At 40.1% G+C, this 24737-nt stretch overlaps 1 protein-coding gene across 3 annotated transcripts in view; it reads left to right on the top strand.

Moving 5' to 3' along the window:
* The window catches only part of LOC111079865 (hemicentin-1), a 131606-nt gene that overhangs the window by 740 nt on the left and 106129 nt on the right, over positions 1-24737 (top strand). For all 3 annotated transcript variants that reach the window (XM_022375191.2, XM_022375205.2, XM_022375198.2), the window contains exon 2: positions 2461-3180. In XM_022375191.2, coding sequence (XP_022230883.2) covers positions 3153-3180 — 28 coding nt within the window. In that variant the 5' untranslated portion in view covers positions 2461-3152. The remainder of the gene's footprint in view (positions 1-2460; positions 3181-24737) is intronic.

Below are 24737 nucleotides of genomic sequence, written 5' to 3'. Positions count from 1 at the left end.
GGCGTTGTGTCTCCTCCTAACTGTCGCATTCGCTCATCTGTCAAATCCTTATAATTTCCTTTACTTTTTTGTTTTTTTTTTTCGTTGCTTTCTCCAGTTCTGGGTGCTGGGTGCTGCTTGCTGCTCTGCTCTCTTTCGCCAACTTGTTGTCCTTGCGCCTGGGTCTGGGTCTGGGCAAGTCAGTGCCAAAGTCAGTGACAGAAACCCCCAAAGAAAGCAGGCAGCAAGCAGCCAGCAGGCAGCCTCCTTCGCTAGGTGCTCCTAGACAGTCCGCAAGGCAAGGGGCTCTGCGCAAATAAAATGCAAATAAATTATTTTTATTATTCCACTGTGACAGCTGATTTTTTGGTCTTTCTTATGGGAGCGCAGAGCGTAGAGCACATTTCTTTGCTAACTTTACTTCTTTTCTTCGTGTTAAAAAGAGGTTTAGCTTAAAGTTTTTCTATGGGTTTTATTTATTTATTTTTTGTTTTTTTTGTTATTGTTGTGGTAGGTGGCTTTGCAAAAATGATTACGACTTGTAAAGAGGTCAGAGAAGTCCTTCTTGTTCGGGGTTATTAGATTATTCAATTTGTTTACATTTTTGGCAGCATATTTCTATGCCAGAGTTATGGCTGGATTTAATGCCTGTTAGTTCTGGGGCAAAGTTATGGGTTTAATGTTGTTAAAGTGTTGCATGTCTCAGTGGCAGAATAAATGTGATATTAGTGCGTGTTTTTGGCTACGAGTGAGTGAGTGGAAATTTAAGTGTTTTTTGTGTGCATTAAACTTTGACATTAAATGGGTTTTGGTTAAAGTTAAATATTGGTTAGAAATTTGTTGAAAAGTTTCATGTAGAAATCAGTGAAAAAAGGCTGCAAGGAATGTGCTTAAAAATACAGGGAATCCTTTCTCTTGCATTTGTTGGCTTAGCTAGTACAAAAAGTCTGTATGCTAACCGCTGAAGATTCATTATAAATCTCTATTTAAATACAAACTTTGAGTACTCTGCAGATTGCAGTAGAAGTCGCCTAGGCACAGTCTTGGATCTGAAGGAGTATTTGGCAATACCTTAGCTCTAAATTCACTTCACAAATATTATTATAGACAGAATCCCAGCTACATTTATCTCTTAGTTGATGTGGCCACTGTTGTTGGTATTCAATAGTATTTTCCAGTGACTAGTTTTTGTTCAAACTCTCGAGATATTTCTATGTTTCCATTAAATAATAAAGTATTCAGTCATTGAGCAAGGTTTAGTGATGCTTTTCACTTGCATTTCAAAATGTTGAGAAAGCACCGAATTAATTTAAACTGCAATAAATGTAATTCATTATTTTTAAATGCCACTAAATTTACTAAAAAATATATTTGAGAAATATATTCCCTTAAATATATAAATATTTATAAATATATATAAAATATATATAAAATATATATAAAATATATAAAAAATATATTTAAATATATACATTAAATTCTGAAAATAATTTCAACCGAAAATTTCACATGCACACAGCACAGCAACAGCAACAGCAACAGCTTGAGCATAAACTCATATGTGTATAAATAGTTTCACCTTTTACCAATAACTTCGTTTGCCATAAATAATTAATAAGCCAACAACGAAAATATTTTACACAACACTTAATTCCAGAAGTGCCGTGTCAGAGTCCGAGTCCGAGTCAGAGCCAACGAGGCATAAGATTTCCATTAACAACAATTGGGTGGCCCCAGTGCCGAATGCTTTGTGCCCTTTGTGTGTGTGTGTGTGTGTGTGTTTCGAGACAGTTTAAAATAAATAGCACACCAACAATTGCCGGGGCTTGGTCTTCATTCTCTCAGCACTCATTAACCATTCTATAACCGGGGCCAGGCTCACACCTCTGGTTGGTTGGGGCATTCTAATAAGTTTGGGGCACGCAAAGTGCGACTGTTGGAGCGACTGACATGCAGACCGCTCATAAGTCCAGTCCTTTTGCCCTGGTAGTGGGACAGTGTAAACATGAATAAGACATTAGGCAACAGTTTACATGTGTAGGCAGGACTCTATCTCTGCTCTGTGCTCTGTGCTCCGAGTCCATTCAATGTCCAATTCCATTTAAAAGGGATCCATCTCTGACCTCTGACCGCACACGTATGTATGGCAGAGACTGGACTTGGGGGGGCACATTGACTGGGTGAAATTATTATTATTTAGGAAATATGTTAATTTAATGTCTGGGCGTTGCCCAACCTCATTCTTCTCTGTGGGTGGGGGGGGAGGACTGCTTCAAATTGAAATGTCTGTGGCTTTAAATATTCATTGCCTACTTCTAGGCGTCTTCCTACTGCATATTCCATGAGGCACATCTCTCAGGCATGAGAATTCGGTGCGTGTCTGCCATCTGTGGTGTAGGTGTGTGTGTGTGTCTCTCTGTGTGTGTATTGAATCATTGCGGAATTGTCTTCTTTAATTTAATTGAATACATTTAATTACAGTTGCCGTTCCAGCACACAGAAATTCTGCTTCCAGGTGTTAAAATAAATTTTAAAAATAAAAATCTTTTTTGGCTGGCACTTTTCTTGGAACTATGCTAAAAAATCAAGCGAAAATCATGCAAATCAACGCTCAAGTGTGGCCATAATTAACTGCTCGATAAACATTTAACACACAAAAGGACAACGAAAATCATTAAAAAAAAAACTCCAAATAAAAACCACACAAAAAATACCGAGAAAAATACACAAATAAAAAATAAAAAAAAAAAAAAAACAATTCAGCAGTTCCAAAGCATGTGGCATGTGGCATGTAGCATTATAGTCATCAAAGTGGCATTGCCATACCAACATTAAAATGCAATTTAACGCGCTCGCGATTGTCAGTGATTGTCAAACTGTTACCTCCCTCCCGCCCCGACGGCATATGCGTCGCGCCGCTTCGCTCTTATCTCGTCGTGCCCGTCTCTGTCGCACTTGCATGGGATTAATATTTTTGTAAATATCAATCCGGCCAGCAGCAGCAGCAACAGCTGCGGCTACGCATTAAACAGACAAGCAACGCAACGCACAAAAAAAAAAAAATAAATAAATAAAACAAAAACCCACAAAAAGAATTAAACCAAAAAAGGAAAATCAACGTTAAAAAAAAATAAGGAAAAACGAGGAAAAAAGCACTGCAAACACGGTCAAACATGTCGACCATAAAGCTGCTCATTATCGGTAAGTTTTATCTCACAATTAAACAGAGGGAGGGAGAGCGGGAAATACAACAACAACAAAAAATACACAAAAAAAATGAACAATGCTGTGCAACAGCAGGGGGCATAGACTGTGTGGCACCATCATCATCATCAGAGGCATCAGCAAACGAGCCCTGACTGGCCCTGGTCCTGTCCCTGGTCCTGGCCTGAGGTTTTTACTCTGGAACGCCTCTTGCTGGTTTTTGGCTCGTTGTTGCTCTGCTTTATATTCGTTTATCTTTTTTTGTTGTTGTTGCTGTATCGATGGATGGTCTTTATTGGCAAATACATCGCAGAATTTAAAGAAGAAAAAAATGTGTGCCACCAACCAAACCAGAGAAATTCCATTCTAGTTGCTAATCCTCAATATGCACAGCGCCACATGGTATACCTTTTGCCATGCTGGCAGACAGGCAGGCAGCTCTGTGTGTGCGGGCTTCAATTCATAAATTGAATTGGAAATACATCTTTCTAGTTCAATGAAAATAAAACCTACAATAAATTGTGCTTGTAAAATATAACTTAAAGAAGAAAGGCATTTTTTTGTGCTTAATAAAATGTACCTACATATATACTTTGCATTTTTAAACTCGTTCTCTTGCTCTTTACTCTTTACTCTACCCTCTACCTCTATCTCTACTCTATCTCTTCTCTATCTGCTTCGCATTTCGCATTTAACTAATTAAATATTGGGAGGACTCCTTACAGCATTTTCCACTTTCTTTTTTCACTTTGTTTAGCTTTAAGGAACATTATTTCTTGGATTTATTTAAACATTTGCCTCGGATCTCGTTTAACTAACTAAATATTGGGAGGGACTCCTTACAGAAATTTTCCACATTCTTTTTCCACCTTGTTTTGCTTTAAGGAATAATATTTCTTGGATTTCTTTAAACATTTGCTTCGGTTTTAGTTTTACTTATTAAATATTGGGAGGACTCCTTACAGAATTCTCCACTTTCTGTACATTTGTTTAGCTTTAAGGAACATTATTTATTGGATTTATTTAAACAACGTTACCTTTTTTCATAGATATATTGGTCATTTATGGGTTCCATTCTTGTCACACATCAACTTAAGCTTAAAAAAAAAAGAACAAGTTTTAATGTGTTAAGAAAGATGGTTTAGCAATGAACTTAAAATGTTTATTTATAGCCCAGACCGAGACCTCTTCCTTTTATAACTAGACACCCGTTTGTGTGTTCCTATCAAAGCAATATAATAGAATAATAGAATTTCTATTAATTTACTTCCTAAAATGTTTTCATAGTTTTTTCTGTAATTAAATTGAAAAAAATTTCCATCAAGCGATGAACTATGAGCTTTCCATCGTACTCTCCGTACGAGTATTCTTCCCAAAGATTCCCCAGACTAAGTTGAATTTCTAGCTTTTTCTTTTGCTTTCTGCTGCTGCACTTTAACTCATTTCGCAGAGGATCAAATTACACTAGCATATTTAATTTATCCTCTTGTTTTCACAATTTCATTCCTCATTGGATACTCTCCGTTTTTTTTTTCGCCTGCCTTTTACCTCCTCCGGTGTTCCCACTCTGCTCCTCGGGAAACATTTTTCTTCGCTCATTTTTTTCGCTCTCTTAATATCCGAGTACTTATCGTATTAGCTTCCTTAATTGGAATCACCTGCTGCCCCGGCTATAGGATGCTGCGGCAGCAGCTGCTGTCGAAGCATCTCCATCTACCGATTGCATTATCCCATAGCTGAATGATTTTTACTCTCCCCCACTCTCTATCGCTCTTTCTCTCTCCCTCCCGCTTTCGACCGCATACTGTGAAGATTGCATTCTCATTTGTACGGCATCCTGCGCCCCCCCTCCACACACCCACACCGTGTACTCCATTTCACTCACTTTATCTCCCCCTTTTGGCGTTTTTCATTTTTATGTGCGCTCTGGGAAATTTCACAATGCCACAAAAGGCGTTTACGTGTGGTACATTCACGTGGGGAGGGGCAGGGGCAGTGAGTGGGTGTGGGAGGGGCAGGCAGTGGGAGTGTGCGTTGTGTGGCATGGCGTGGGGGTGGGGGCGAGTGATTCCCGTGACCATAAACAAAAGACAAAGGCGTTTTTGCCACCCACTCATCAACGAACATCATGGACAGCATCCTCCTACAACAACAACTCCAACAACCTGACAGCCCTGGACTCCACATTCCACACTCCACACTCCTGACCACTGTCTGGGCTCTTGCTCCTGACCAAAAGTTTTATTCTTCTTCCTTTTTTTTTTTGTTCGGTTAACAATTCATTTCCGCGCTTTGGGCTTCATAAATTGCTTTTATTAGAGGCAGGCGGCATGGGGCAGGCGTAACGAAAAGTACATAAAAAAAATACAGGGTAAAAAGTGAAGGGAGATCACGACCAGTTCCAAGGGTAGCAAGGCAGAAAGAGCAAGCCTACTATATGGGGAAATAATAATAATATACCTCAAGTTTTTGCATAACAAATAAAAACGAATCAAATTATGAGCAGGAGTCGGAGCAGGGCAGGGCTGGAGCAGGCCAGGAGCAGGGCTGGAGCAGGGCTGGAGCAGGGCTGGAGCAGGAGCAGGACAGGGCTGGAGCGGGCCAGGAGCAGGGCAGAAGCAAGGCAGGAGCACGAAGAGTGCAGGCAGAGCGGAGGGCGGGAGGGTGGAGTCAAAGATATCATCTCCCAGACCGTGCCCTCGAGGCAGTGACAAGTTGTGAAGCAGGTCCTGCCTGCGGTGGGTCAGGGTCAGTATTTCTTTTTTTTTTTTGACCACGAAGCGCGCTGAAAGTTGTTGACAGGCGGCTACCAGTTGTGGGGGCAGGCACGGCTGACGGGTCTGTCAGGCAGGTTGTTTCTGCCGCGGCAGGCAGGCAGGCAGGCACGCAGGCAATAAAATTCAATATTTCATTAAAACGCACGTTACGCATACGCAGCGTGGCACAAGCCACACAAACTTCCTACCTCCCACCACCCTTCGTACCAAGCAAAATGATCGATTGAGCAGTGACGAAGTTTGGCATACACTTGTGCCGCAATGTCTAGCCCCTCCAATGAATGGCCAGAGCGCTCCGCATAGCCCCACAATACCCCACCAGGATAGTGTATGAAGAGTGAGCAAACCGCAGACGGCTGCGTGATATTGTTGTTGCCTTTTATCACACGCAGGGCCGACTGGCTGGCAGGGCCAGCGAACGTTCAAATCGGATTTCGTGTTATTAGCACTGACCACCCGCCCCCCCACCCGTGCTCCAGCCTGATGGAGCTGGACAACCTCTCCTCTCACCCTGCCCCTCTCACTCATTGAAGCAAGTGGCAGGCAGACAGAGCAAATGTCGCTGGAAGAAGCGGCTCAACCGGCATGAAAGTACTCGAATTTCCCCTTCTGTCTGTGGTCTCTCTCTCCATCCAACCAAATTGAGTCGTTTGGCCCTGCCCTGTGTCGCTGCTTTCTGTGTAGATTTCTCGCTGACATTCGCTGTGCTGCTGCTGCTGCTGCTGCTTGCTGGGTTTGGTCCTTATTTTGGTTTTGTGGCTGCGACGCTGACAGATTATTTGCTTTATTATTCATAAGAACTACGAGTACTTGTGACTCGCAGCCGCCCGCCCCCTGCCCTGCCCCGCCCTGCTCTGCTCTGCTCTGCTGCGGGGTCATGTGGCGTTTGTAATTCATTGTGTGTGTGTGTGTGTGTGTGTGCCACGGTTTCAGTGGGTAACAAAGGGTAGATGCCTTGTTACGATGCCAACACAATACACACCGTGAGTAGAGCAGAGCACAAGTGCACGAGACGTGGCACAATCTAATGGAATTGCTATATGGAATTGGATTGGCTGTGTAGCATGGATGATGATGATGATTTGTCTGCTGTTGTTGGGGTGTTGCCATTAGATACAGGCTACGCCTCTTGGCTCTGGCTAATTGAATCTATAGTTTGCTTTGAATGCTGTAGGCTGAATGCTATTGGGGCATTGCTGTGTTGTGGTGTTGCTCTGACGTAATAGCAGAGAAATTATATTCCATGACTGCCAGAAAGAGGGTTAAGGCTTCGCTTAGTTGAAGGTGCCGCCTCAGTTTCGTGCTTCATTTTCTGTGGCTTTTGTGGCAAAAATTGTCAAAAATTACTTAGAACTCTGCCATTTATTTCTTACAAATTTCTTTAAAGCTTGAACTTAATTTAAGTAAATATTAAAGTTGTCTTGTCACTCTCTTGGCTCCAAAAATCTCTTAATAAATCCCCAGCCCGAAATTTCTTTAAATTGTAATTAACATAATCAAAGCTAGGGGCTGCTGCCTGCCTAATGACCGCTGCTTGAGGGTTGGAGGCAAGCAAATGGCACACATTTAAGCAGCCGCCGCCGCCCCACCAAATTTGAGTGTTTTACAGGGTGTTTGCTGTGCCCACACACACACACAGACCAAGCCAAGAGGCCTCCTTGGAGTTCTGCTTATAATGTAGCTGCTCTACTCATTTGGATTTATTAATTGCGTCCTGCCAGCTTTCCATTGTGCGTAGCCAAGTAAATTAATTAGCAAATACTTGCTTTAATAATCATTTTAATGGAATTTGTAATTTAATGCGCCTTAACGAGGAGAACGGAGAGAGTTTTATGTGGAGAGATTACGAAAGTGACCCTACCTACCCTACCCCTCACATAACCCACACCACATTTTATTGATTTTCTCTCTCTGGGCACTCTCTCCCTGTCTTTCTCTCTCTTTTGCTGATATATTTTACTGTCTGAGAAGTCACCGCATGACCAGACCACAATTTGTTTAAGCGGCTTTAAATATTTCAACATGCCAACTTGGCAATTGAGGCCCAGTGGCAAAACCCGGAAAAGCAGTCCACCCCCCAACTCCAACCCCACCCCCCTGGGGGTCAGTCAACTTTTCGCCACCGTTTTGTATTTGTAAAACTGTGTGGACAAGTCAGTCAATCACTTTATAGTACTTTGTTTTTTTTTGTTGTTTTTTTTTTTTTTTTAATGGCCAGCGACATTAATTGATGGCAGAGTACTACAAACGAAAGAAACTCGTAAAAAACTCTCAAAATACGCACAACCATAAAAATAAAACGCAATTGAAAATTTGTTTTTATATTCATTATACCTAAAAAAAAATATATATATACAGTTACATATATATACAGATATATACATATATATGTTTGGTATTTACGTGTATTTTTGCGTGTGTTTTTTTTTTATTACGTTTTGATATGCTAAATAGCCGAAAAGTTGGCCATAAATTAAGTTAAAGCTTTCAATTATAAATGAAGACGATAAGCGGGAGTTCCTCTCTCGCTCTCACTCTCTCTCTTGAGATAAGTTTCCTTTACTGCGAGATTTTGCCAACCCAAACAAAATGCATTCACCCACACCCACACACACACACAGAGGAGCACACACACAAAGGCAAAAGTTCTATGCTCAAAATTGCATAAATTTCTCGCAAAAGCAAAGCGGTGAGGGGGGAGGGGGCGAGCAGCAGAGAGAGAACTTTCCACCGATAAACGTTGCAATGCTGCTTAAAGACTTGTCATATCAGTGTGTGCCCCCCCTGACAGCCAGCAACGTCTTTGCACACGTGTAGCTCAGTGTGTGTGGGTGTGCCTGTGCGCCCGTGTGTGTCTCTGTGTGTGTTATCTTTTAATTAAATATGAAAGTGAGTTGGCGAGCAAATTTGCTCAAACACACAGCAAACAAACAAACAAACCGCCTGCGGCTGAGCACCGGGCAAACACACATCGAAAAAAAAACCAAAAAAAAGAAGAAAAAAACTAAAAAAAAAAAAGAAAAAAAAACCAAAAGCAGTTTAAAAAAAAAAATACACTCGATTCAAGCAGAGCTTAAACAAATTTTTGCAGCAGCAAAGGTGAGTGTCAACGACTTGGTGGCAAGCAGCAGGAACGAAGCAAGGATTTAAGAAAGTTTTTTAGAGCAGTGAAGAGTGTGGCACCTTGGCAGCATAGAGATACCTGGAATTTGTTTGGAAAATGTACAGGAGGAGTTGTAATGTGTGTGTGCTGGCTGCCACAAGAACTTTGAAACTTTGCAGCATTATGAAAATTCTTTTGAGAAAATAAATAAATATCAAATGAGACTGCATATGGCAGTTTTGCAGTAATATATCCTTTGACTTGCAGGCACAACTTTTGCGTGCAATTGTTGCTCAAAGTGAGGCAGTAATTAGAGACTGCTGCGGAATATTTTTTGCAATTTTTTTAGGAGCCTGCGAAACGGTTAGAAAAATATACGAAGCACTGGCTTTTAGCTTAGAGTACCATTTCGATTTAAATATATGGGAACATTGAGGGAAGGTTTTTTTTTATTTCTAGTTTATTTTGTATACTTATGATTAATAAAACTTACCAGAAGTAGGGCAAATGGAATTGCTTTTGTTGCTGGGGGTTTCCAAGAATTTGTAGAGCTGAAAAGAAATAGTACACGAAAAAGGAAATTCAGATCAGTACAGCGCTAGGTATTAATCAAAATAAATTGCATAAATTATAAATAATAATAAAAATAAATAAATAATAATAATAAATAAATAAAAAATAACAAAATACATCAAGAAATAAAAATATTATATTATTTATTATACTTATATTATATTATATTATATTATATTATATTATATTATATTATATTATATTATATTATATTATATTATATTATATTATATTATATTATATTATATTATATTATATTATATTATATTATATTATATTATATTATATTATATTATATTATATTATACATATATTAAACTATTTGCTACCCAAACTTGAATGCCTTAAAGAGTCAATCAGGCAGGAGTCAGCTAATGCTACCCATTATTATTTCTATCTCTAACAATTATCAGTTTACAAAGTATCCCAAAAAAGCACCAAAAATGGAGACCAGCTTTAAAGGCAACCAACCAAAAAAAAACCACCAATGCGGAGCAGACATAAGTTCTGAATGTACGCCCCCCATAAGTCCACGACATACAAACATGTCAACCAAGCACTAAACCACATTAAGCAGCAGCCAGCAGTGACAGTCGCTATATGACTGCCCCACACACACAGCTACTCCGCCAGCTCCAACTCCTACTCCTCCTCCTAAACTGCCACTAAAAAATAAAAAAAGGGCGGTAGAAGTTTTTTCTTTTAGCAACGTTTTAAGCGCCGCTCTGGCAAACTCAAATAGCAAGAAGAGCTCTCGGTTAGCTAAGGGGGAAGCTGTGGGGGGGACAGCAATGCAAACGGGCGGACTTCACAGGAAAGGGATGTGGATGTGTGACAAGACAATGGCATTAGTTGCATAGAGGTAATTCCAAGCCAGCGTACGAGTAACGCCTCCCCACAGTCCCACCGTTCCACCGCGTTTCGCCATAAGTTATGAAAGTTATTCCAAAATTTATAAGATTTTCCACCTGACGTACGTACAGCGAATGGGAATGACATCGGCTGCATACAGAGCACGTCGCTGCTGCTGCTGCTGGCTTGGCAATGGCAATAAAAACGTGGCAAAGGTCCTAAAAACAAACAGCATACGCATATCTAATTGAAGCTGCAAAACAGCCGCAAAAGGATCCACTCGACTCTACGCTCTAAGTGGGGCGGCGGCGAAATGCGAATGGTTCAGAATTTTACACAGACACTTAAACAAAACACACCGCCCGCCCCCATCCCACAGGAATGGGTGGCGGAAATCAAAGAAGGCAAAGAACAAACCGCAGACACAATCACAAGAAAATGTCCTTTGGGTGTAAAATCGATTAAGGCTGAGCATCGAGAGAGAGAGAGGCAGTGCCAAACGGAAGTCAATCAGGAGACGACAGCGAACAGCGAACAGACATCTGGGGAATTACACATGCTCCATGCTCAATGCTCCATGGCTCCATTGCTCCATGCTCAATTCTCAATGCTCTGGTATGGCAATTGCTTTGCTAATAAGCCAGCTACCAGCTACCAGTTACCAGCCACCAGCTACCAGCCACCAGGTAACAGCATAAAAAAGGAAAGCAAAAGAAGCTCAGCTCGAGATGCTTTGGTGCCACTGTACCATGGCATTAATACGAAACAAGAAAGAAGTGCGGAGGGGCGGCACCTTACTCGTGGTTAGGTACTATGGACCCATGGAATACCCTTTAAACAAAAGCCATGTATCATGTATATACATATGTATGTAGTATAAATATAACAAAAAAGAATGTAAAAATAAATATATTTTTAAATATAAATATTAATATAATTTATAATAATATAATATAATATAATATAATATAATATAATATAATATAATATAATATAATATAATATAATATAATATAATATAATATAATATAATATAATATAATATAATATAATATAATATAATATAATATAATATAATATAATATAATATAATATAATATAATATAATATAATATAATATAATATAATATAATATAATATAATATAATATAATATAATATAATATAATATAATATAATATAATATAATATATATAATATAATATAATATAATATATATATAAATATATTAAATATAAATATATTTTTCTTCGTTTTGCTGCTGCGATTTATGTAGAATTTTTTAATATCCAAAGTGCTGCAAAATTATCACTGCCAAGCGCGAAAAATACTCGTTGATGGAAATACCCTTAAAAGCTAAAATTTTCATAGATTTTTAGGGGGAAGAATAATAAGATATAGACAGATATTCGAATTGTTGTACTCAATCGATTCATTTGATTCTTATCTATGTTGGATCTTCAGATAATTGTGCAATGCACTCAGCAATATACCCCGTTGAGTACCCTGCAGAACTACCAGGTAATAAGAACGGATGTGTTTGGCATTAGCAAAAGGAATTCCCTCATGTTTGCTCTGATGACGGGGATACAGCGAGAAAGACAGCGATAGGGGGATACACGAAGGTAAAGAGGGCGAGCAATAGGGAGCGGGGCGACATGGGGAGTGGATGGGAAGTGGATGTTCGGATAGAGGAAGTGCAGAAGGAGGGATCAGTTCGGCTCTGGTATGGGGTATGGGGTGTGGGGGGGTACGGGGCATGGACATGGTTGGTTTACTGTAATTGCACGACAAAGTAAGCGCGTAACTGCATATTTACATATCACTCAGAGACGTTGGTGGCGATGGCGGCGACGACTACGAGGGAGGGAGGGAGGTAGGGAGGGTACATCAGCGTTGACAATGTCGGAAGATGAGAGGAGGAGGAGTAGGAAGTAGAAGCGGAGTGCAGAGCGGAGCCGGAGCGGTGTGGAGAGTGGAGAAAGAATGAATTAAAATAAATTAAAGCATGCTTTCAGGCGCCGCGCGCACATGTAAATAATGCAACTCAATTTTTCTCACGCACTGCCAGAGAATGAGAGACAGTGCCAGAGAGAGACAGCAAGAATGAGAGACAGTGCCAGCGAGAGAGAGAGAGAGAGAGACAGTGAGAATGAGAGACAGTGCCAGGGAGAGACAGCGAGACAGTGCCCGTGCCCGTGTCCGTGTCCGTGCCAGCAAGACACTGAGAAGAAGACAGCACAACACTGTGCGAAGATCTGACAATGACTGCACCCCCCCGCACTCACCCACCCCCTTGCCAAGGCTTTTGGCACACTGATTGATACGTCCTGTCCTCGACATCGCAACGGAGGATCTTATCCGCTCAAGGTGTTGAATCATTTAAGATGCCGCCTTGATTGCGTGCCTCGGATGAAGGATGCTGCTGCTGCAACACCAAAGGGAAGGCCAGGCAAGCCAAGGCAGCTGCTGCTTCTTCGTGCCCTGCCCCAAGAAAGCACACGATAAAGCACTCGAATTATTATGGCTGCTTGTGGCACATGCCATTCCGCACCCAAGGCATTCCGTTCCGTTGCCCCCGCCCCCCCATCGCAGGCAAATCAATTAGATACATACATAAGAAATCTGAGTGCCCCTTGGGCTGTTGATTAAAGTGAATTGCACCCCCTCCTCCCCCCAGAGGGAAATGTATGTGAAGCGGCAGAGAATGCAAATTATGCAGACGATTTCCAATTGTATTTCGTTTGCATAGACCCAAAGATCGGACGGGCATACCCAAAAGGTTTCAGCTGAGCTGCGATATGCATCACAACTCGCTCATTAGAAAGTGATTAAAATAGATTTGGGCAAGAAATTTGAACAAATTTTTTAGCTGGATGAAATATAGCACAACTTTAGCTCTAAGAGGCTCTAAGATTTGATTAAAAACTCTCTTTAAAGCTGTTTTTTTTTATTTGTTTTCTAAATATAAATTTAATAAATAAATTATAAATAAATAAATAATTTATAAATAAATAAAAATAATAAATAATAAATAAATAAATATAAATTTGCTCTTTAAACATCAGTTTAATAGTTCCTTGCACAGCTCATCCAACTGTTAAAATTCAGCCCTCAAAAACCATTTTACAAATAAAAGTTTCAACCTTTGACGCTTATTTTTTCCAAGCAGCACAAGAACACATTTCAAATAGATTGGTTTGGCTTTATGACCCTCCCTCCCCCCACCAACAACCTCCCTTTCAGCACAAATACTCCACACAAATATCATTCATTCTCCGTGTAGAGATACGAGTAGCAGCAGCAGCAGCAGCACATGCTTACGAGTATATATCAGCAGCAACAAACAACAAAACACTCAACACACATAAATTATGTGGCAAAACTATTGCAAAAGTGGAAAAAGAAAGAAAAGCCAACCCAGTGGCAGGGCAGGGCAGTGGGCAGTGGACAGGCAGGCACCTTGGTTACCTTTGTCCGTTCTCATTCTTTCTGGCAGCAATTCGTTCTCTGTGGGGGGCTACCACCACCCCGCCCTGACAACTGTCAACTCTCTGTACACTTGGCCATGTCTTAGTTACGCATTCAGCCACTGGCCCGTTGGCCCGCTGGCCCCCTTGGAAGCAGAAGCAGCAGCTGCGGCAGCAGCAGCAGCTTGTTAATCCACATACAAATATTGCGCATACGCCACATACGGAGAAGCTGAAAAACTATGTGCCAGAAAAATTGGTTAAAACTAGGTGAGCCCCAGTCCCAGTCGCAGCCACTGAATACTTTTTGCTTTTGTTTTGTTTCCTCCCGTATTCGTATTCGCGGGTGTGTGTTTGTGTTTGTGTGTGTTCCCCCTGTTGTTTTATTAACCCAATAACTAAACACCGAATGCGGCTCTATGCACCCACTCGACCCCCCCAGGCGCTGTCTTGTGCCACACACCCACAACCTAAAGCCTAAGGCGAAACTTAAAGTACTCGCAGAAAAAAATAAATAGAGGGTATAATATGACTATCGCAGGTACCCTCTAAGCATAGGATTTCTTTTAAAGGAAACAGTCAACAGTTTCGGATTTAAATAAAATGATGACCGCTCTCAGATATTTAACAAATATTCAATTATTTATTTTACTTATTATTTGTATATTAATTGAATTGTAATTTAATTTATTTTATTAATCAAATTATTTATTTTACTTATTATTTTTATATTAATTGAATTATTATTTAATTTATTTTATTAATTTAATTATTATTTCCTTTGATTTTTATTAGATTGTTAGATGATATTTGAAGCAAAAGTAGAGCATAGAATGTTTTGGGAAATGCACCAAATATTAGTCATATTATTATATCTCTAAAGAGGAGAGCTAGTCTTTATAGTCTTTAATGAATGCCCCTTTTATTGTTTATATTTGGGTGATTTTTGATAAATTGGTTAAGAATATTATTGAGAAGATCAGGGGGGGGCTAATTTGTCTATTTTTTAATATATAAAATAAAATTGTGAATTCCACAGACTTAACTAGATGTGTTAACTAATTATGGGCCATATCTAAAATGCTTTTTAATACATGTTTGTTTAAATCATAATTAATACGAAATAAATTCAACATTTTGGTTATTAAAAATTAAATATTTAATTAAAATTTAAATATGGGTGTTTTCTTTTGTTTTTCATTTTTCTCAGAGTGAATATCTTGATGGAATTATGAACTCCAAAAGATTTGTTCTCGATTTTCAGTGGTGGAAAAATAAAATAATTAATTTTAAAAAAAACTTGTTTAGACTCCAGAAAAAGAGAGAGTCTTTATCGCAATTATCATGAACCTTAAAACAAATCACAATAAAAACATGCTCAGTTCTTCTTCGTTTTACACACAAATACACGACGAAAGACCATATGCCCATTGTACAGGGTCTGTGAGTAGCGGGGTATCAAAATGACTGGAATGCGGGTCGCTTGTCTTTGCTTAGCTTTGCTTTGCTTTGCTTTGCTTTGCTTTGTGTGCTCCACTTGTCAGGTGCAGCAGTAGCAGCGGCAGCGGCAGCCAAAACCCCCGTCCCCAAAATCCCTGGTTGGCACAACCCTTTCCCCTTCCCCCATGCCTTTGCCTATGCCTTTGCCACTCGTACTTATCTAACACCTTTGACTCCATTATGCCCCGCCGTGGCAGCTGCTGCTTATCTGTCATGGCAACCCATCAGTGCATAACTTGTCGGGATTTTAATTAGCCCCAACAGCAGCAGGACAGAGCAGCACGAGCAGGAGCAGGAGCAGGAGCATGGGTAGCAGCAGCAGCAGCATCAGCAACAGGACCTGCTGCTACTGTCATGTCCAGCGTTCATCGTATCCCTTCTTGCATGTCCTTGTTTCACGCCGTTTGGCTGCTCGTTGGTTTAGCAAAACGTTTTGGCTACGGTCTCTGTTCGCTCTGTTCGCTGCTGCTCCTCCTGTTCATCCTGCTGCTGCTCCTCCTGCTCATCCTGCTGCTGCTGCTGCTCCTCCTCCTGTTGCACAACATTGACACGCGCTTGTCGCTCATTATCCTTTATGAATTTTTCATAAATGCACGGCTCCTGCCTGCCTCCAGCCTGTCCTGCCCTAAGCGAAAGAGTTCGTTGCCAAAGAAAATTTCCAGCAATTGAATTTTTTTTTGCCGTAGCCCTTTTTTTTTTGGTTGGTTGGGGTTCTAGATAATTTCTTAAACACGTGCCCGGCAAGCTAATGCCACAAAAAAGGCAGCAGCAGCACACAGGAAACACACACAGGGCAGGCGGCAGCCACCGAAACCCAAATTAGATTTAGCTACCGGGGCGGTGGGTAGCCACGACCCAACCCAAAAAGAAACTCCATTGAAGTGAAACCAAAAGGGGCGACCGAACACCTTAACCTTAGAGCTTTTGCTTCACAGTTGGCCCGCAGGGTTTTTACTCAGAAGGAAGGTTGCCACGTGGCGGAGTGCATTTTTTATTACAAATTCGCACTTCCCCAGCACAGCGCTCCCTCACTCTCTTTGCTACGCTTCTTGGGGTTTGCCCAGAGGGTTAAGGGAATTCCCCCTTTTTTTTCCCCAGGTGTTGCCACTGCGCTTTTGACGCTGCTGCTGCTGCTGCTTTGTCTTTTCTTATATTATTTTATTACGAGCATAGCTCTGGGGGTATACCTTTGCTGGGGCACATTTGCTTTTGTGGCATTCGGATTTTTAACTGCTGAAATCATAGCATAAAAGTTCCGCAATTCAGTGCATAAAATTCAAGCGGAAACCTTTAAAGCCAAAAGGCAATTTATTCTGCTCATATCAAGTGCAGGCCATCAGCTAATGGAAAGCCTTGACCTTCTTAATTTGGTTGTGTGTTTCCCCCGTCACACCTTTTCCTACCCCTTGCAGGGTATCGCTGAGTGGCCATCTCTGTCTCTCTCTCTCTTCCCTGTAATCTCCAAGGACTCTCTGCAGCAGAGCAGCTGTCTTCTCTCCTCCTCTCTGGCTCCCTGGCTCTCTCTCTCCACTCTATGCATAATTTCTTTTTTGTGCAAATTGCTGCCGCTTACTTGTAGTTTTCTTCTCGCATCTTGTTGCTCGCTTTTCAATTTTCCAGAGAGACAGAGAGCCTGAGAGAGAGAGGCAACAGTTTGTCTCTGTGCCCCGTGGCGCCCCATTTGCAATTGTCTGTCGTTTTGTTGTGTTGTAAGTTGCACAGCTAAATCTGTGGCAACTTCTTTCAGGGGCTGGGCGGGGGCGGCACTGCACTTTTGTTTCGAATCGCTGAAGCGTGCGCCAAGAACAGCCTGCGGGGCCCAGACCAGACGGACGGATGGATGGATGGAGGCTCCTTCTTCTGCCATAAATAAAATGAGACACTTGGTGGTGGCGGCAGCGGCTGTTCTTTTCTGCCTGCCAGTAAGGTGGTTCCCCTCATTCGCACTTTTTAGCACTCATTTCTCAACACTGTGCCGCCTTGCCTGCCTCTCTCTGTCTATTGTTTTCGCCCGACTCGAGTGGCACTTTCAGCAATGCTGTCGACGGGTTTTGCTGTTGTTTGTGAGTGTCTTTGGGGCTCTTCCCATTGTCTGGGAAGCTGCCATTGCACCTTGGGCTGTCTTGCTGCTTGCTGCTGTGGCTTCTTCTTCGACATTTCATAATCCCCCGCGCGCAAAACTTTAATTACAAAGGACAAAATGCACTGCGCTGGCAAAAGGGGTTGCCGCTGCCGCTGCTGCATGCACTTTCACCTTGGGGTCCCGGTACCGCTGTCCCTGTCCCTCTGCCACACTTCCTCTTTTAATTTCTCAAACCCTTCCTTCCCTTTCCTGCACTTTCCTGCCCTTCCTTTGCTTCCTACCGCTGCCGCTGCTGCTGCTGCTGCTGCTGCTGCTGACAACATCGTTCGCACTTTCGCTTCAAAAGTTTTTCTCATCATAAAATCCGTTGCCAAAGGCTCCTTTGACAGTTTTAGCAAGGCGGCAGGCAGCAGGCAGCAGGCAAGGCGCGTTTTTAATCAGTCGCATGAGTCTTGCGCCTCGCTGCACTTTACAACACTCTCTGCTCATCACTTTGTGGCACTGAATGGGTCCTGTGGGGCATGCACAGGCACTGGGTCTGGGTCTGGGATGATTCTGAAGGATGAAGGGTATTAGTGTGCGATTTGTGCGGTTTGTTATTGAATATTTGAGATTAAGTTTTGCCTTTGGGTGGGCGAGGGTGCCAGGGCGAGGGCAAGGGAATTATCGTGTAACTTTGTGATGCTTAGGGGAAAACTATTTCATAAGCTGTTAATCAGCACTGGAAAAGGCATTTTAATAGGCAAATTAAAAAACTTTTAAGTTAGAAATGATTTAAAAAATAATAATAAAAATTAATCATTTTTAAAGTATATTTAATAATATATTTTAATAATAAAAATAAATCAGTTTTTAAATATATTCAATAATATATTTGAATATTAAAAATAAATCATTTTTAAAATATGTTTAATAATATATTTTAATAATAAAAATAAATCATTTTTAAATATATTTAATAATAAAAATAAATCATTTTTAAAATATATTTAATAATATATTTTAATAATACAAATAAATCATTTTTAAAATATATTTAATAATTTATTTTAATAATACAAATAAATCATTTTTAAAATATATTTTAATAATAAAAATAAATCAGTTTTTAAATGTATTAAATAACAGTTTTTATTCATAATAAAACAATATTTAATAAGAATTTTTCTGCATTCTTCTGCATTCTTTGCCCAACTCTAAATTCCCTAGGTATATAACAACAAAATCCCAAAACAAACAAATTGAAATTAATTTTCAGCTCCAATTCCCCAATCGCCCGCCCCCCCACAGGCATTTTCACAGACAGCAATGTACAACATATGATCAATAATTTACCAACACCTCAATCTCTTTATGGAAAATAACTCAAACTGTTTATCTAGTGTCCCCACCACATCCTGTAATTTGCTCAAATATTGTAATTACAATTGAATTATTCAAATATCATCAACAGCATTTATTTCAATCGGCAATCACTTTGCGCAAAAACACTTTTAAGTCAATAACATAACAACAGGCCGTAGCAGACCGTAACAGACCATCTTTGTCATAATCAATTCCACTTCCACTCGTTTTAAAATATATTTATGTAGCAGTGTGTGTGCATACAATATTTATGGATTAATTATTTAAATTGACAATGTTTACACGACGCACACACTTCGGTGGCAAACAACTGAAACTGAAACAACAGAGAGACAGACAAAGAGACAGACAGACACAACAAAATATCATTGATGAGCTTTAAGTATGTCAACATAAATCGCAATTCCCTGCCACATCTCAGCTCCCCTTCTGTCTGTACCGTCTATGGGGCATCTATAATATATATAAAGTATATACGGCTGCTGCTGCTGCTGCTTCTGTTTGTTGGAGCTGTTTTTTAATAAATTTTAAATAAACATCGAACTGCCAGCGAGCGAGGAGAATCGCGAACAGTAGGCAAATATTTGCATTAGAAAAGTATCCCTTTGGCAGGGACTTTTTGGAAGGGTATCGTGACTATAAGCAGATGTTTGTCATGTGGAAAATAAAGCATATTTGTGGCAGCAAAAAGAAGGCTTTTGTAGCAATGATCAATAATCCTCTGGCAGCATCTCTTTGCTGTTGTTGTTGAGTTTTTGTTGGTGAACATTTTTTGTTGCCTGCTTTTTGGCTGTGCAGCATCAATTGCTAGACAAGTTTTTCCACTCAGTTACTCTCTCTTATATATTGAACAATACCTCTGAAAGAGTATCAAGCACTTCGTCTTGCAATGCTTTCTTTTCTGCTTATTTTTCTATTGTTGTTGTTGTTGTTCCCTTTTGAGATGGATCCACAAGTACTTTCAGTCCTTGTTCCGCACTGCTCCTCCGCTATGCTCCCCCTGCCCGCCCGCAGCCGTTTTCCAACACTTGTTTACGGCATTATGCCGGGACAACTTTTGTTTGTTTTATAAATTATTGACACTTTATTGACATGCCACGATGGAGCGCAGCAACAGCAGCAGCAGCAGCACACAATGGGGGAGCAGCAGAACAAAGCCGCATCAACTTCATTATGCCTCTCAACGCACAGTGGGGCATTGGCCCCAATATACAACACAGAGATAGAGAGAGAGAGAGAGAGAGAAGGGTCTATGCTCCATGGTTATGCTCTGACAATCGGTTGTCACATTTACAGTCTCTATAGTCTTTGCTAACGGAATTGACACGACCAATCAATGCCCATTAAATGGCAGGCAGAATGGCAGGGCACGGCAGGGGGCAGAAGCGAAGCCCCACTTTTAAGCCTCTTCACGCACAATTGGCCAATTTATAAATTATGGAAAAACTAACAGAATGTGTGCATAAAATATTAAAATGCAACTAATAAATAATAAATGTCACAAAAGGTAGACAAAAAAAAACGACAATTGATTGTAAACCAGAAAAAAAAAACACGCACGAAATATGAAGAGAAAATAATATGAATTAAGTCCATTTGACACCTTTTTGTTGGCGTAAAAATCTTTTTTCCTTCAATTTGGCACGTTGCACGTTGAATCTGTGTGTGTCTGTGTCTGTGTGTGTGTGTGGCGTAAAAAATGAAATTAAGTGCAAAATAAAGTTATTTATTTGCATAAATAATTAAATAATTTGTGTGAGTGTTGGTGTTGGTGGCGTATAGGCGGTGTGAAAAGAGGAAGCAAAAGTGTGGCAGATTGAGAGATATATATGTATATGGAGATATATGTACTGTGTAGTTACTGTGTAACACAAATTGATTGTGGAAAGCATTCGAGTGGAAACAGCCTCCAAACGACTGACTGAGCAGCTGAAATTTCAAATGAAAATATCAGAACAGAGCGTTGGGAATTGATTGATTACATAACTGGGGTGGGGGGTTACCCCAAGGGATCTATCTGCGTGCTAAATGCGAGTTTGTGTATTTATCTATTGAGGATTTTGGGTTGGTAGAGAGTGCAGAGATTTTTGGGTAGGTAGCTAGGGAGTAAGAGTGCTGCTGAAGGGCTAAGATTTCTTGGAGATTGCTTTTCAATAATTAAATGCATTTTTTCTTATTTATTACTGGGGTACTGTTTTTTCGTCTGCATGAATTAAATACATTTTTTTTTGTGCTAGAAATCTTGCAACACTTTTTTTTAGTCAGAGGCTTATAAATATACAATATTGCCCACTGAAATAAAAACACACAGATAAAACCACAATTTCCGGATTCAAAACATATTCCAAATCACTTAAAAAATATTTAAATATTTGCATTTTTGTCTGCACTTAATTATAATCCAAAATACAAAAAAAAAAACCAACCCAAACCCAATCAATAAATCAAATTTTCGAATATAATTTGTTGATCATTTTTGCCGCTAGCCACACAAAGAGAGCAGCAGCAAAAAAAAAAAAGTACGTGGACTGTGGATTCTTGTCAATCAATTCAAGCGGCTAATTGCACAAATTTTATATTCCATATTAATTTACATATCATATAAATTAATTCGCAACTCAACTCCATGGGCACAGACCACTTCGTGGGGGGAATTTATTCATAAAGTTGTCATGGGAATAGAAGGGAGGCAGCAGCGCAGCAACGTAACGAAGTTCCATAAGCCGTGCAGTATGGACATATATATAATAATATATATATTTTTTTTTTTGCCACTTTCAGAGACAGATTTTTCCCCTGTATCATGGATACGAGTATTTCCCCGCTGTATGCCTTGCCGCCTCCTGTATTATAGATATCCCTTTTCGCCTGTTCATTTAATTTTTATTTGCTCACACACGACGCGAACGGGAATGTTCATCATTTTTGTTTGTTCATTGTCGACGGAGAGGGCGAGAGGAAACTGCCAATTCGTGTGTGACAATTGATTCATATCAATTTCCATCAAGCATTTCACTTGTGTAACGAGTTACAGGGATGATTGAGCACACGTACAAATGTACATAATGAAGCGTACATACATACATATATATATATATATAATGGCTGTAAAAAATCAGTTAAATCTGTTTGCATTAATTAAAAGGACACACAGAAAGAGAAAGAGAGTAAAAGAGAGAGCACGCGCTCTTGTTGACGAACTGTATTTGCGGTAATGACTTTGGCATGTTTATCACGCAATTTATGAAAAACAAAAGGGCGCCCAAAAAGGGCAAGGAGTGGGCGGCGTGCCACCCAACATAATCACATTACGCTTTTTATTATTAAAGCTGCTGCTGGGTACACACGATGCGTTTTTCACCGTCACATCAACCAAGAGTTGCACATGAAATTAATAATTTATTAATCGTTATTATTCCAAAAATTATTTAAATAAAATTAATCTTTTGCCTGACTTTCATTAATATTCCAAAAGTTATTTAAATAAAATAAAATTAATCTATTGCCTGACTTTCATTATAATTCCAAATTATTATTTAAATAAAATAATAATCTATTTTCCCGACTTTCCGATCGGTGTAAATCGCATCGTGTAGCCCAAGTATTCGCTCAATTAAGAGACTAATGGGTCCGAGTATCCATCTCCATTTCCATCTCATACCCATTGCCCGGAATAAACCAATAATTCATCCAAAATAAAGCAGCAGGCGGGCAAATACAACAATGGAGAAAATTCAGTCAGGCAGGCAGTGAGGGAGGAGGGCTGTTGGGCGGCGGAAAACGTCAATAATGCGTAAATAAGACACAATTTGTCTCAATAAATTTTCAATTAACGTTGAAAAATTTGCTGCTCGCCGAAAAGCCACAGACACAGCAGACCAACATTTTTAGCTGCCAAAAGCGGGACAGTGGGCACGGGCAGGGGCAGGGCGGGGGTTTGCTTGTCTAACTGATTGACAAGAAACGAATCAAAATTGAAATATAAATGAAGCAACATTCGACGCAACTCGATGCCAGTCCGAGGCAGGATTGAGGGCAGGGCAGAGGCGGGAGGCAGTTATCCGAGCCGAAAGCGAGCCAAAAATTCAGCGTTCGAAACGCTGAAAAGTATGCAATATAAATTTGGTGCGACAAGAGTCCTGCCTGAACAGAGAGAGAGAGAGAGGGTGGTAGAGAAAAGGATAGGAGGGGGCAGCGCAGTGTGGATGGGCCTGGCGACTGATGCCATAAATAAAACAAGAATATTCCCAAATAGTGAGGCGAATATTCAATGGGGACGGCGGCAGGAGGGGGGCAGCAATTAGTGTGAAACATTTAGAAAGCAGAACAGAAGGGATGGATTGGGCATTTCCTTTGCTTTATTTATGGGGAGTAAGGAAGGAACGGTCATATAATGATTATATAAAAATATTAACAAGCCCAAGAAATAAAACAGAATTGATTAATATTAAGCAATAATAATAATAATAATAGTATATGATTATTTGGAATGATTTTTACTGCATAGTATTTGGTTTGCTGTTCTTGAATTTGTTATTGTTTTATGTTACATTTAAAAACACATTAGTTTGTGTCGCAGATTGTAAATTTGTCGTAAAGTTAATTATAATTTTTATTATTATTATAATAATAATTAATTATAATTATTTTTATTTTTTTTATAATTATAATTAAATAAATGAAAATAAGACACGAAAAATAAGCAATCAAATAAGGCTCCCTTTTTATTTATTATTTATTAATGTTTATTATGCTTTACGCGAGAGCGAAGTTCGTATTTGCCGAGAGTGAAGCTAAGCCGAGAGCGAGAATGTCTCAGCTGAACACTTGCTCATTGTTGTTCTTGCTGCTGAGAGAGCATTAAAGTAGAAGAAACTGTAACTGTTAGTGGGTCTCGTCTCTCATCGTTGTTGCTGCGTGGGAGAGTGTCGTGCATGCACGATCAAGCATGAAGAGAAGTGTGGTGGGGAGCAGAGAGGGAACAACAGAAATGACGACGCTCTCTTGTATGCCTTTTTACTTTGCTGATCGGGCAGCGACCGCCACGTCTACTTTTCTTATCTACGTTCTCTTGCTTTCCGTTTCCAACCTTTCAACCATCTGTATGCTCTAGTCTGTAAGGCAGCGAACATGTTCGCTCATGCTCAGATGACACGATACAACTGTACAGTTTGAAAGTAATTGGAACGGTACACTTTTAAGAAATTGTAAATTTACTATTTTAAAGCCATTGGAACTGTACACTTTGAAAGCAATTGGAACTGTAAACTTTGAAGGAAATTGGAACTATACATTTTGAAAGAAATTGGAACTGTTTTCCCATTTTGTTTGATACAATTTTTGCTATTGAATTATAGACTTTGCCTAACATACGAGAATGCGAATGCAATTTCGGATGATAATTCATTTATGAATTCGCCAAATAGTCCCTGTCCCTCCTTTAGCTCTTACCTGTCAAAAATATTCCAAATATCCCCATATACCCCACTCGGATGAAGGGTGAGGGTAAAAACTAAACAAGTTTTTGGCGTTTTGTCAAAAATCGAATTACGAGTCTTCGAGCCCAAAATGCAAATTTTTTTTTTCTGCTGCACAGAGGGTGAGCGAGAGAGAGGTAGAGGGAGAACACCGAAAAATCGAGGGAACTGAATACTAAAAGAGGTATGGTTGGGGATGGGGAGGGGGGAAGGGCTGCTCTCGAAAAGCTGCCAAAAACTTTAGCAATTTATTGCTGCAATGAAAAATCTCTCGACTCGACTCGACGCGACTCTGGGGGCCCTCCCTGCTCTTTGTACTCGACATAAGCATGCAATTGACAGGCTGTCTACTCTA

The sequence above is a fragment of the Drosophila obscura genome, unplaced genomic scaffold (genome assembly GCF_018151105.1).
Source record: "Drosophila obscura isolate BZ-5 IFL unplaced genomic scaffold, ASM1815110v1 contig_37, whole genome shotgun sequence".
Lineage (NCBI taxonomy): Eukaryota > Metazoa > Arthropoda > Insecta > Diptera > Drosophilidae > Drosophila > Drosophila obscura.
This window is presented reverse-complemented; position numbering and strand designations above follow the sequence as displayed.